Source organism: Callorhinus ursinus, unplaced genomic scaffold (genome assembly GCF_003265705.2).
Source record: "Callorhinus ursinus isolate GAN/ISIS: 27379988/994484 unplaced genomic scaffold, GSC_fseal_2.0 scaffold15, whole genome shotgun sequence".
NCBI lineage: Eukaryota > Metazoa > Chordata > Mammalia > Carnivora > Otariidae > Callorhinus > Callorhinus ursinus.
In genome coordinates, this window is record NW_027397077.1 from 4,111,151 (window position 1) to 4,124,900 (window position 13,750).

General features: G+C 44.2%; 2 protein-coding genes across 3 annotated transcripts in view; one reads left to right on the plus strand and one right to left on the minus strand.

Moving 5' to 3' along the window:
- Positions 1-848: 848 nt before the first annotated feature.
- RTP3 (receptor transporter protein 3) lies at positions 849-5,091 on the plus strand. The gene is made up of 2 exons (XM_025885625.2): positions 849-1,106; positions 3,552-5,091. Exons 1-2 carry the CDS (start codon positions 952-954, stop codon positions 4,396-4,398), a joined length of 1,002 nt encoding a protein of 333 aa, XP_025741410.2. The 5' UTR covers positions 849-951; the 3' UTR covers positions 4,399-5,091.
- Positions 5,092-7,918: 2,827 nt separating this feature from the next.
- The window catches only part of LRRC2 (leucine rich repeat containing 2), a 35,066-nt gene continuing 29,234 nt past the window's right edge, over positions 7,919-13,750 (minus strand). For both annotated transcript variants that reach the window (XM_025885640.2, XM_073901754.1), the window contains exons 8-9: positions 11,524-11,660; positions 7,919-9,382 (exon numbers count right to left, since the gene is read on the minus strand). In XM_025885640.2, coding sequence (XP_025741425.1) covers positions 9,333-9,382; positions 11,524-11,660 — 187 coding nt within the window. In that variant the 3' untranslated portion in view covers positions 7,919-9,332. The remainder of the gene's footprint in view (positions 9,383-11,523; positions 11,661-13,750) is intronic.

Sequence of the window (13,750 nt, forward strand, 5' to 3'; positions counted from 1 at the left end):
GGAGAGTGGCCCGAGAGGCACGGAGGCAGCTGGAAGGATGCCAGGGCAGCGGACCGCCGAGGGTGGGGCTTTCCTCTTGGGCAGCAGTCGGTCAGGGGCGCAGGTCAGTGGCAGGCTGTCTGCGGAGGGAGTCGTGGCATGCAGACACCCAGAATCTTGCCCGCCCTCCCTGGGCCGTTGCCTGCCCCCTGCTCCTCTCTCCTTCCTTTTCAAGCCTCTCCTCAAGGAAGTGGGGTCAGGTGTGGCCACTGGCTGCTCACCCACGTGGGGACCGACCTTGCAGCCTCATCGGGGCACTCGGGCTGTGTCAGCTTTGGTTTCTAATGGGTGGAGGACAAGGCTCAGGAGTCTCCTCGGACAACGTGGGGGCTGTAAGATCCAGTCATACAGAGACCCGCTGGAACGGGAAGCAGAGAGCCCAGGGCAGGGACACAGGGAGCAGGGAGGGCCCACGATGGCCCGGTCCTTCTTTGCATCTGCATCTCTCCTCCCCAGTCGCGAGCACAGCAGCCCAGTGGATAAGGACTTCCAAGTGTTAGAACAGAAAAAGCACCTGCAGCCTCTCTCCACCATTTCCAGAGGCTTCAGAGGTAAAGGATGTATTCCAGGCTAAAGTCAGGTAATCAGCAGAGCAAGACTGAGATCCCCTCCTGAGATCCAATCCAGAGTCTGGAGCTTTCCCGTGTTCATATTTTGTTGGATGAAACCATGCATTCTGTGTCTTTGGAAATTCCCTGTGGAGGAGGCTAGCCCTGTCCTCTGAACTGGGAGCCAGATTCAACTGACCTTTGTCCTTGAGGCAAAGACCTGGTCCACGGGCCCAGGTCAGGTACACAAAGGGAGAGCAGGTCCCAGCCCTTGTTCTTTAAAGCAGGAAACCTCATGTCCTGCTACAGACCCGTCAGAGTCTCCAGGAGATCCTGATGCACGCAGCTCACCACATAGCATACGATGAATCAGGACATGGAGCTATGGAAGCAAATGTTCCAGGAATTAATTCAGGAAGTGAAGCCATGGCACATATGGACCCTGACAGTAGACAAAGACCTTCTTCCCAACAGCCTTAAGCCAGGATGGTCACAGTACCAGCAGCGGGTTTTTGCCAGGTGAGTGGGGAAAGGGATGGTATGTATTCCAGAAAATTCTTGTTTATTTGTTACCCATGCTTGCACATGGAAGACTACAGGAAGTATGGTGCTCATCATCCAAGAAGTTTTAGCTTTGGTAAAGGGTTTTTTCTTTATCACAGTGAACCCCAAACAGTAGCAGGGCTGGGCACTGGTGTGGGCTGCATAGGGGCTGGGGGGGGGAGCAGTGAAGAAGAGCTGGGTGGGCAAAGTTCCCACCTCGGAGGACCTGGGGCTCACTATGGAGCCCAGGAGGGAGAGGTCCCGCGGGCTGAGGAGGCCCCTCCAGGAGAGGGCAGAGGTGAAGGTAGTTGAGCAACATGCAGCAAGCAGTCTTGCTCCCTGTGCTCTGGGCTGATGGATCCTTTTAAACTAAGACTCTTGGAAGTCATCCAAAGCCTTACCCTTTTTCCCAGGTGGGAAAGCAGAGCCCCAAGGGTCAGGGGGTGGGGCCGCCCCCTTGCACAGAGGGTGGGGGCCTGAGACTCTCTCCTAGGCCTGGGGCAGGGCCTCGGTGCCTGCCCACTGCCCTCCTCTCTGGGGAGGGTCTGGGCAGAGGAAGCAGAGGTCTCCTCTCCTTGTGGCCCATGGCTTTCCCAGGCCAGGAGCTGGCACCAAGAGCATCCAAGCAAAATCTCAGTCCCCGCCCCCCTTCTTTTGTGAGAACATTGAACTCTGAGCTGGCACTGAACAGAGCAATATAACCCAGAGGGAGGGCCGGGGCAAGCAGCTCAGGAGAGCAGAGTCCAGGGCCCTGTGCACCACCGACTCCGAATGACCCCAGTGAGGGCATCTCACTCATGGTGGTCAGAACCTCTTGGCCTCTTCCCTTCATTTCATGGCCATGCTCACCCTGTGAGGTGCGGCCAGAATCAAAACACAAGAAGGAAACCTTGACTGGCTCATTCTTCCCAGCCCCCTCCAATTCACCATCCCAGGTTAGTCGAGGCTTGGCTGCTAGAACAGATAAACCTCGAAATATCAATGATTTGACCTAACACGTGGTCCCCAGGTCACCGAGGCAGAGGAAGAGGAGCTGGAGGGTTTTCCAAGAGCTTCTGTGCCAGATTTAGAAATAACACGTCACTGCCCACGTCCCGTTGGGCAACCAGTCATATTGCCCAACATAACTTCGAGGGGGTCGGGAAGTGGGCAGGAGTGCATGGATAATTTGGTGAGCATGAAATGTCCCTGCCATCCTGTAGCTTGTGCCTCTCCCATCATTCCTGTCCTGGGTGCAGCCATGTTCTTGTGTGCCTTCTTCCCCTCTCTCCATCATATCCTGACATATATTTGTCCAAATATCTGAGCTCAGGAAATTGCCCTCTTCCCTGCAGAGATGAGGTGTCATTCTCTCGTACCCTGAGGCTAGGTGCACACAGAACATGAAGTTTTCCAGGCTACCTTGAGCGATGAATTGGGTGGGAGGGGGAGCGAAAAGAGAGAGAGCTGGACACAGTGATCTCCCTAAAATACTGGCAGATTGGGGGCCCCTGGGCAACAGGGCAAAGCAATGCTTTTCCTCCAGACACTAGACCAGCCCTGATCTGTGGCTCTACGACTCACTGTCTTCGTCTGTTTGGGTGGCAATAAAATAAATAAGATAAAATGAAATAAAGAAATAAAGAAATAAAGAAATACACCAGACTGGGCAGCTTATACACAACAGAAATGTATTGCTCACAGTTCTAGAGGCTAGAAGTCCAAGATCAGGGTGTCAGCTAGTCTGGTGAAAGCCCTCTTCCGGGTTGTGGACTTCTCCTGTTATCCTCACGTGGTGGAAGGAGCTAGGGAGCTCTATGGGATCTCTTTGATAAGGGTACTAATCACATTCACATGGGCTACACCCTCCTGACCTAATCACCTCCCAAAGGCCTTCTAACATCATTACCTTTGGCGGTTCGGATTCCGATATGTGAAACCAGGGGGAAACACAAACTTTCAGACGGTAGCACCTACCAGCACCCACTTGTACCACCTGTGGATTTCAGTTCGGAGCTCTTGGGGGATGATTTAATAGCTGCGGTTGCCCCGTAGCCTCTGACCCACTTCAATCTACATTTGAAGAAGCCTTGGTTTGGGGTTAGGAGACCAGAGGTCTAGTCTTGCTTCTTACGCCCACCAAGTCTCTGCACATGATGGGTTCCAGCGTGCGCCTCATCTCTAGCACCATCGTGTAGGACTTAGAAGGTCCCTTCCAACACCAACAGCTTGTGATCTGTTATTTTCATGACAGACACCTGTGGGTCACAGCGCATGTTGGTGGCACAGTGGAGACAGGGGCTCGCTAATTTCTTCCCCCGCTAACCTCGACCCCAGTCAAGTCACGTCTCTGTGTGGTTGGGCGCCCCTTCCACCCCCTGGCCCAGCCCACAGCTCGGCCATCCTGGGCCAAGCTGAGGGTCTTGTCTTCTGTCCCCGCAGGTTCCAGTGCTCCTTGTGCTCTCGCAGTTGGGCCTCTGCTCAAGTTCAGGTCCTTTTCCACATGCACAAGAGTGGGGAGAAACCCAGGGGCAGGGTGAAGATGAGGGTCTTTGCCCAGAGATGTCAGAGATGCAATCAGTCTCCATTTGAGGTTCCCGAGTTCACAGAAGAGAACATCTCAAGGATCCTGAACAACCTGGTGTTCCGAATTCTGAAGAAATGCTACAGAGAAGGATTTAAGTCCATGGAGGAGATACCTACCATCAAGGAAATCTCTCTTAAAGGGATGCATGACAGTAACAACTGCGAGGCCTGTCTGCTGGGCTTTTGTGCTCAGAGTGGGTCAGGTGAGGCCCTGCAGTTACCAGTGTTGCCATCACTTCCTGCCGTTAGCTCACCTGCCCTTGGGACCGCCATCCCCATGCCCTCTCCCACTAGGAGTGGCGCCCCAGCAAACACAGTGAAGGGGAACACCCAAGCGGACACAGTGAAGGGGAACACCCCAGCGGACACAGTGAAGGGGAACACCCCAGCGGACACAGTGAAGGGGAACACCAGAGCAGAAGCAGTGAAGAAGAACGCCACGGGAAACAAGGGAAAGGCTTTACCCCAACCCCGGTATACTGTGTCCACAAAGGCTACAATCCTCCCCACCCACTGGAGCTCAAGACCAAACACCCACCACCACATGGAGAGGAGAATCCAGGTCAGCACCTGGAGTGGGGTGCCCTATTGCCACACAGTCCAGAATCTCAGGTGCAGGAACTTTAATGCTTGCTGCTGTTTTTTCATTCTGATCATTGTTGTGGTGATTATTGTAGAGACCATTCAGTGGACCTCCACATGATGCCAGGTTCAAAGTCATGTAGTCTGGTCCCACGGATAGGAAATACGCAGAGGAGGTAAATCCAGAGACGGGAAGTAGCCTGGTGACTGCCAGGGGCTGTGGGGAAGGGAATTAATCGGTATGGGGCTTTTTGGGGGCAGAGGGTGGGTGGTGATGAAAATGTTTGGCACAAGATGGAGGGGGTGGTTATACAATACTGTGAATGCAGTACATGCCATTGAATTGTTTATTTTAAAGTGGTTGATTTCATGTGATTTTTAAGGGTTAATGTTAATTTCAATTCAACGCAGTTTTGTGTAAAGTTCGCTGACATTCTGCTCATTCTCAGAACTGAGACCGAAGCCTTTATGGCTCACAGAACTATTTGGAAATCTCATGAGACCTGTGGATCCTCTCTCCCCAGAGAAGCTTGCACAGACCCGGTGACGTCAGCCTGTGGAAGCACTTGCCGTGGTTTTCATTAGGTTGAAAGCCTGGGTCTCAAAGCAATGTTCTCCACAGCAGGGTCTGTGCAGCTCAGGGCTGCAGCAGGACCATCCACCCACGTGGGGGAGATAGCCTTCAAACTCTATTTCATGTTTCTTTGTACTTTACTATTCTTGTTGCACAGTTTATAATGTGCATTACTGTACTAGTAGAATGGTATTGTGACACAATGTGTAATTAAATAAATATACACCCATCTGGAGTGTGCACTCAGTTTCTCATTGACTTTTCACTTTTTCATTTTCAGAATTGAAACTCTATACCCATTAAACAACTCGCATTTTCTCCCTCCACCTCCTCCCTGCTAACGCCCATTCTTCTTTCTGTCTGTAGGAATAGGACTCCCCTGAGGACCTCATAGAGGTGGACTCATACAGTATTTGTCTTTTTGTCACTAGTTTATTTCACTTAGCATAATGTCCTCAAGTTTCATTCATGTTGTAGCGTGTGATGGGATTTCCTTCCTTTTTAAGGCTGAAGAACATTCCATGGTATGTATATACCACATTTTGTCTACCCATCTGTAGACATCTGGGAGGCTTCCAGCTCTTGGCTACTGTGACTAGTACTGCTAGGAACACGGGTGTACCAATAGCTCTTTGAGACCCTACTTTCAGCATACTCAGAAGTGGAATTGCTGGACCATACGGTGATTCTACTTTTAATTTTTGGAGGAACTGCCATGCTATTTACCGTAGGAATTGCATCACCTTACACTCCCACCAACAGGGACAAGGGTTCCAATTTCTCCATATCCTCACCAACAATTATTTTCTGGGGTTTTTTTCTTTGTTTGTTTTAATAATAGCTACACCAAAGGGTGTGAGGTGATACCTCACTGTATCTTTGATTTGGATATCTAGAAAATGCAGTTCTTTATGATGCACACTTCTTTTGAGGCAATATCAGAAATAATATTTGTACATCTCAGCACAGATGGAAGTATTGGGAACGCAACAGAAATGTGTGGGTAAATTCTTCACAGACTTGCTATTCATTTTCTAATATTTGGGCACAGTCTGTCTATCTATTTAGCAAATTCCAGAAATTTAACATGTAATAGTGGACAAGATAGTTTCAAACAGATGCCTAAGGAACAAGGGTGCCCAGCAGCCCATAAGGAGCTGGAAGCTGAGTGACCAGTGAGGTAGGGAGGACACGCTGGGTTAATATAAAAGGGGGTTCTTAGTAGAAGGCAAGTCATAAAATGTTAAAGATAGAATCAGCCTTAGAAATCATCTTCTCCAACTCTATTTTTTACAGGTAGGTAAAAGGTGAAGTGATTTTTCCCAAGATTATACGGTGTGTTAGTAAAAGAGCTGGTCTTGCAATCCTGACTCCCCAAGTCCCAGTGCCGATCAGCTTCCAGAAGAGACTGGAATGTGCGTGCACGCGTGTGTGCATGCACATTTGCACAATAAAGAGATGGCAAATATAGGGAGATTCGAAACATCTGTCGATATCTCCAGACAGACTCTACAGTGTTCGAAGATAGGCAAGGATGGGTGGAATGATTTGGAGTATGTCGATAAGGAAAACAAACTAGAAAATGGAATTTAGATCATCGGGACATTAAGGGAAGTCGATGTTGAACGATTTGTGAACTCACTGAAGACTGGCGTCAAGAACTTTAATTTCAGGAAAGAATTGGAAAGTTCTTTAAAATTCCAAGAAATGTTATTACGTGATCAAAAGTTACTCTAATAACACATACTGCTGCCGACAAGTAGGGTGGGAGAAGCTAGGCAAAGTGGTGCCCCTATGAATCAGGACGTGGAAAATGAGAATCGCATAAACCTACACCCACCACAACACAACACCTCAAAGTAGGCTTCCTTCCCACTCAGGAGTAGTGAGAGAGTCGAGAGATGGCAATGAGGTGGGAAGGAAGGGAGACAAAGAAGGAAAGACAGTAACTGATTTCTGGAGGTTACTGTTTGCCATCATCATTAAGTTACCCTAAACTGGTGTTTGGCAAGCATGCCTAATGGTCATTCTAGAAAGCTCCAGTTAAGAAATATGATGTGGTCCTTGCTGGTAATTAAAATGTACTACTCGATGATTTCACCTAAGTGTCTCTGCCCCTTAACAATCCAATGTCTGAAAAATGGGTATAATAATAAGCTTTTGGAACCAGAACATTTTTCTTCTAGGAATTACATTTTATTCTTTTATTCATATTGCTTTAATGCTCATACATATATCCTGCTATGGAAATTCCTTTTCCAAATTATGAGTCAGTCCATATGCGTCACGTAAAATTTTCAAATCTCTATGATATTTCCACTGAGATGCCCTATAATACTGCGGCATTTTTACATTTACATGAATAAATTAAATAGTATCTCTACAAATGTTATATTCAAACAATATATTTGGTATGGGATATAATGTAACACGAAATAATTATGTATTATATACTTTGCAATATTTTTCCTTTGTTTATATGTAGCACCAAAACAAGGTTTTTGCACAAAAGACTGGTTTTATTGAAATAAACTTTACATTATTCATGGACAATTTGTGTGAAAGCCCCTATTTGCCCCCTTTTAAGATTTATTTTCCATTTGGCTATATATAATGTATACCTTGCCATGAAATGCAATTTCAAAATCATTCAAGTAGTACAAGTAATAAATTTCAATTTCATTTTTGAAGAGTTAAAAAGAAAAATGCAATTGTTTGAGGTTCAATTGAAGTGATTTCTCATTTTCCTACTCTTTTCATCTCTTAACCTACTTCTCAGAGTTTGTTTTTAACTTGAAGCAATCCTCCGCTGAAGCATTACCATATGGTTTTAGAATGTTCTGCCTGTTTTGCATCTGTTGAGGATAAAACACTGGGAATTATGATTAAATCTATCAAGACAAAATATGGAGGGTGTCAATAGGGGCCCCTCTGGAGACAGAGTGTTCTTCAGATAAGAGAAAATAAAAATCACTCTTCCTGTCTTCCAAAAAACCCAACTGGCTAGACTTGTGTGTCCAATATGGCAGCCACCTGTGGCAATCTAAATTTAAATTTAATTAAAAATCCTTAATTATTCTAGAGGGGAGGGGGTGGGGGGATGGGTTAGCCTGGTGATGGGTATTAAAGAGGGCACGTTCTGTGTGGAGCACTGGGTGTTATGCACAAACAATGAATCATGGAACACTACATCAAAAACTAATGATATAATGTATGGTGATTAACATAACAATAAAAAATTTTAAAAAATCCTTAATTAAAAGTTCTTCACTTATACCAGTCATTATTCAAGTAGTCAAAACCACGTGTGTCTGGTGGTCACTACATTTGGACAGCACAGTTAAAGAACATTTCCATCACTGCAGAAAATTTTATTGGATGGCACTGAACTAGACCATGTAGGAGTCAATTCATATAGGAATATACGTAAATATATGCACTTTTTCCTTCTTAGTCACAAAAGCTACTTGTTAAAGCTTATTTTCAATTCACAGTCCTGTTTTCTTTTAGCCCAAAATCGTGGTATAAAAATAGACATTTGTACAATTTCTCCAAATCATGTGATGTGGTGTAAGAGTCCAAAGCCCTATCATGAATCCCATCCTTGCCAACAAAAAGCAGTCTCATGAGCTCCCTGTGGACAGCAGCACTGTGGCCTGGGCAAAGTCTTCCTGTAGCACCTGTCAGGAAAGCTTTCCTAGGCACTCCTCATCTGTAATGGACAAGTAGTCATCCCTGCTACCTTGTAAAGCCACCTTGGAGGAGGAGTCCCTAAGGGTACTGCCTCTGCTCCCTGCTCTAAGGTGCATCCTGGGACCCCCAAGGTACCCACTCAGAACAGGAGGACCATCCATGCAGGCCACGTAGGGCTTCCCAGGACCAGCCAGGACCACTATGCCTCTGTGAGGACTCCCAGAGCACCATCTGAGTATCCTGTGCCCGATGCATGGGCAGACAATCCAGCTCTTCTTTCTACCTTCAATGCCCAAATTATACCTAAAGTCTTACAAAATACAATTAAAATATATGAAAACAGCAGTTTGTATAAACCCAAGGAAAGCTTTTCTTAGTAAAAGAAATAATTCATTAAAACTCTTTCAAAATAAAATAAAATCTCATTTGGCTAGTCCCATATAAATGCTCTTTTTACAATCCCTTTATCCCTGGATTCCTAAAAACAGCGTAATCAACTCAGATTTTGGTCTCTAAGTTATAATTTAAAAAAAAAACACACTTTCTAAAATATTAAATGTGACTATTTGGAAACAAGTATATGCAAATGAACTTTTATATATAAACCCACTTAGCAATTCTCCAGTCCACAGAGAGAAGTATTTGCAAATGTGAAATCCGAAAGTCATTTTTCCTAATTATGACTGTGGTTTCTAGACTTTGTCCTTAAGTGCAAACCATTATTCCACAACACCAAGATTTATAGCTCCACGGCACAGGGAGATTCTGCAGTCTTCTAATGGATGGCATCAAAGCTGAACGCTAAAAGATACTTTGGTGGTATAGCTGGGAACAGATTCTGTAACAAAAGAAACAAAGATACTCAATCATTCCCCATTTTATCACAAAGTGTAGCTACAAAACATGGCTCATGTTAACACACAAAATACTACCACTTCTTATGTTAAACTATGGAGATAAATGGATTTATCTATCACCATTAAGTCAGCTTTCACAAATGTTTAGTCATGCTTTAGAAATATTTAGATCTAAGATAGAATTATTAACCCTCATTCTTTTGCAATCATTCCAACAAACTGACACAGCTACATCAGGATCTGAGAAACTGTATGACCCTAAAATAAGAAAAACTGACAAAACAGAAATAGATGGCCAAGGACCTGAGACAGCAGGTAAGACCCCAGGTGGAAGGGAAAATGGTTTATAAGCAAAGTTTGGGCTATTCCTAAACCAAGCGTGATCTTAGTAAGTACCCCTTTTACTCAGTCTTGCTCTTCTCACTGGTTACTGCCCACTCTCCCTTCACAGCCAAATTTTGTCAAAGGATCGTCTATACCAATGGCTCTCAAGGTGAGGCTCCCAGGCCCAAGGTGTCAACATCACCTGGGACCTTCTTAGAAATGCACATTCCAGGTCCTACCCCAGAGCTGCCGAGTCAAAATCTCTGAGGCAGGGCCTGCAGGTGATTCTTAGGGTCACTAACACTTGAGGACCAGCAAAGAGTTTTCACTTGCTCATCATTCTTAAATCACATGAGTTTGGAGGTCCACGTGACTTGCTAAAGCTACATTTTTTTCCCCCTTAGCTATGGACTCTGGTCAAAACCAGCTGAGTATTGGCAATATCATATGAACCAATATGAATACATGAAAGACAGAATTATTATAATTATTTAGAAATAAGTGAATGAGTTCAAAAGCTATCATCACTAAAGTTAACCTTACAGAGCAAATTATTTTATCACTGACCAACAGATCCAAAGCTAACTACCTATTTTCTCTAATTCTTTCTTGCATTTTTAAACAATAGCTCTAAAATGTAATTATGAATAAATCTATAAAATACAACAATAAAGGTTTTCACAAGAGGAAACTTATACAACCCAAAGATAAATTTTGACAAAATAAATGGTTCTGCTATTTGTTTCATGTTTCATATAAATGTCTCATTTATTTCATACTATTTCAGCATTCAAGATTGGGGACAGCCAAATGGATTGGAGGTAACTGCATAGAGATTTGCTTAATTTAGTTGAAAAAAAAATTTTAATTTGCCAAATAAATGGTATTTTTCATTGATGTCATGAAACCCCTGAATATCTGAATGTGACCAATCATCCTTCATCTGGAATGCGCAGCCATCGCCAGGAAGGAGGTGGTTAGAAGAACAAAGGGTGCTTATGGCTTCTTCCTGTATTTCTGTGCTTACCACAGAAGGAAGGGCTTCTACCTTCCAGAACACTTTGGAAACAGCCCCTGGGGAAATAGCTTCCCGCCCTTTCCTGAGGTCCTGTGACCTCCCCCTGCTCCTGGGTATTATCACCACCCTGTGGGAAACCAAAGCTAAAGGGATCTAGGTACTAGTCTGCCACCTCGTGTTTTTCCTTTTGTGATCTTTATATAAGTGGACCTTGATTTATGTAAGAAACAACTTTTCCTAAAGTTGAAGTTAAATGGATTTTGAAATGGAATCTTATTTTCCCATTAACCGGGATACTCTTTTGTCAATGTCATTTTGTTAAAAACTCATGCAACGTCTCAAGTGTATGTTTCCAGGCCTCTCTGTCAAACAGTTGGTGATGTATCAAGTATTCAAGTACACTAGAAAAATTTGATATTTAAAAAAAATTATATACATATATATTTGGTACTTGGAAAAATAATCAATTAACCAATTAACTTTTTATCATTGTGAGTCATGTCAATAAATGTGTTGTATGAGTACATGGAATTCCATATATTTATTTAAAATAATTTTTTAAAGATTTTATTTATTTATTTATTTATTTGAGAGAGATAGAGCCCGGGAGAGGGGCCGAGGGAGAGAGAGAAGCAGACTCTGCACTAAGCACCGAGCCCAGTTTCAGGGCTTGATCTCAGGACCCCAAGATCATGACCTGAGCAGAAATCAAGAGTTGGATGCTTAACTGACTGAGCCACCCAGGTGCCCCTAAAATAATTTTAAATAAGATTAACGTACCTCTTTCCTTAACATCTTCGATATAGGCTTTCAAAAATTCTTTATCAAAGCATTGACGATCTCGTTCACTTTCCATCACTTCCACACCGTCTTGACACGGGGTATTATCAAGAGGATTGTCCATAAGGCTTACAAATCTATTCAAGAAAATATGGACAATATCACATTTTCACCTGCACATATTTAACCACAGAATTCCTCTCATAAGAAGTCAACCTCTGTGGTATTAAATCTCAAGTTCTTACTTATCTTTGAAGGTCACAGATGACCACATAATATTAGCATCACCAGTGGAACTGGTCCATGGAGTAATCCAATAGGATTATGGAATCAGTCCTGCTCAGAGGTCTGCTGGGGGGATGAGAGCTACTCAACCACAAACGGAAGACAGCAGGCAGGAGGCCCTGAGGTGGACACTAACACTTGCTCTCTGTCAGACCCTTCACACTGGATCATGTCCTGCTACGTTTGATATTACTCCCATGAATGATATCAAACTCTAAGATGAGGTGGGGTTAAATTATAAAGAAGTCAGATGGTCAATATCCTTGCAACTGAAAAGATGGATACTCTTACCAAAAAAAAGAAGCTCAAGGACAGAAACTAAAATGACGTTTGATCTCCTGTCCTGTTTTGAAAGATGTTTTGGTGTGAAAGACAATGTAATTATTTCAATTCAAACTTGGAAATCCCTCGAATAGTCTCTGGCTGCAAGTGTGAGCCCTTGCTGGCTTGGGTGGTATTGTTCTTATTGGTTTGTGGAAGCTCTATACACGTGGAAGATAAAGCCCACCTGTCCTATTTTTGTAACATATATTTCCCAGTTCTTTTTCCTTGTAATTTTATTTAATGTCTAAATTCGGAGAAAGCAAAAAGTCTTAAATTCTTTGTGGATAGATCCATGCAACTTTTCTTTTGCAAGCTCTTTTTTTTTTTTTTAAGATCTTATTTATTTGAGAGAGAGAGAGAGAAAGAGCATAAGTGAGGGGGGGAGGGGCAGAGGGAGAGGGGACCCGATGCAGGGCTCGATCTCAGGATTGTGAGACTATGACGTGAGCCGAAGGCAGCAGCTTAACCAACTGAGCCACCCATGTGCCCCCTTTGCAAGCTCTTTCATTGAGTTAATTTTTATCATCTGTCCCTATCCAAAAAAAAAAAGAAAATGCCTATATTTCATCATTCTTCAATGTTTTATCAGAGTAATCACTGTAGGTATTTTAAAATTTGAATAGTGCAAGGATACTTTTTTATTTAAAACTATAGTCTGTCACCCGACCTCTGTGTCTCAGATCCCCAGAGTCAGTCTCTTTCATCGGTCAATCATTATTTTTACTTAACCTGCTGGAATTCTCTTCTACACAGGACCAATACTTCAATGTTGTTTAATCAAGCGGAGGTATTCCTTCCCTTCTCTTCAGTTCCCCAACCCTCCCACCTCCCAGCTTTTCTGATCTATACTTTCACCTTTTTCAACATTCCACTATGAAAATTTTCCAACATTCAGAAGTCAGGAAAATGCTACAGTGAACACACCCATCCCTGCCACCTAGGTTCCATATTTAAGATTTTACTGCACCTGCTTTATCACACCCCCACCCATGTATCCACCCCTCGATCTACTCATCGAGCCATCTTATTTTTTGATGCATTCAAAGCACATCACAGACGTCACGTACTTTCACTTTTACACCATTAACACCAACACCACCCGCATTCTGGTCTGAAACCATACTTAACTTTTCTATCTTGCCTGCAGTTTGATTCCAAAATTGAAAAATTCATGCATCTGGAAAGGCTTGGTGATGCCTTCATGTTTGAGGCTGAGACCACTAAATGTTGGCTGGACACCTGCACATGCAGACCATGCTTGCCCAGGCTCCAGCCCACCATGGGTGACCACGCGGGCAAGGAGCTGCCAGTCCCCTGGGGAGGCTCCAAACACAAAACTCTGGGGTTTTTCCCCCAGGGCCACCCGAGACATAACCTCAGGCTTTTTGGTCAGGTGCTGAGTGGTCTGCCCAATGGAATCGAGGAGGAGATTGGAAGGCGGGGGATCGTCTGTGTACATGAAATTATCCTTTCATTTTTTAGCACCCTGCCTCAATCTGCACCAACCCGGACCTGGAATTTCTGACCACATGCTTCTTCAGAGTTCTCCACGGGCCGATGGGCTCAATTTCTTGGTTTGGTCTCTGAACTTGAGCCTATTCCATTCTATTTTTATCAG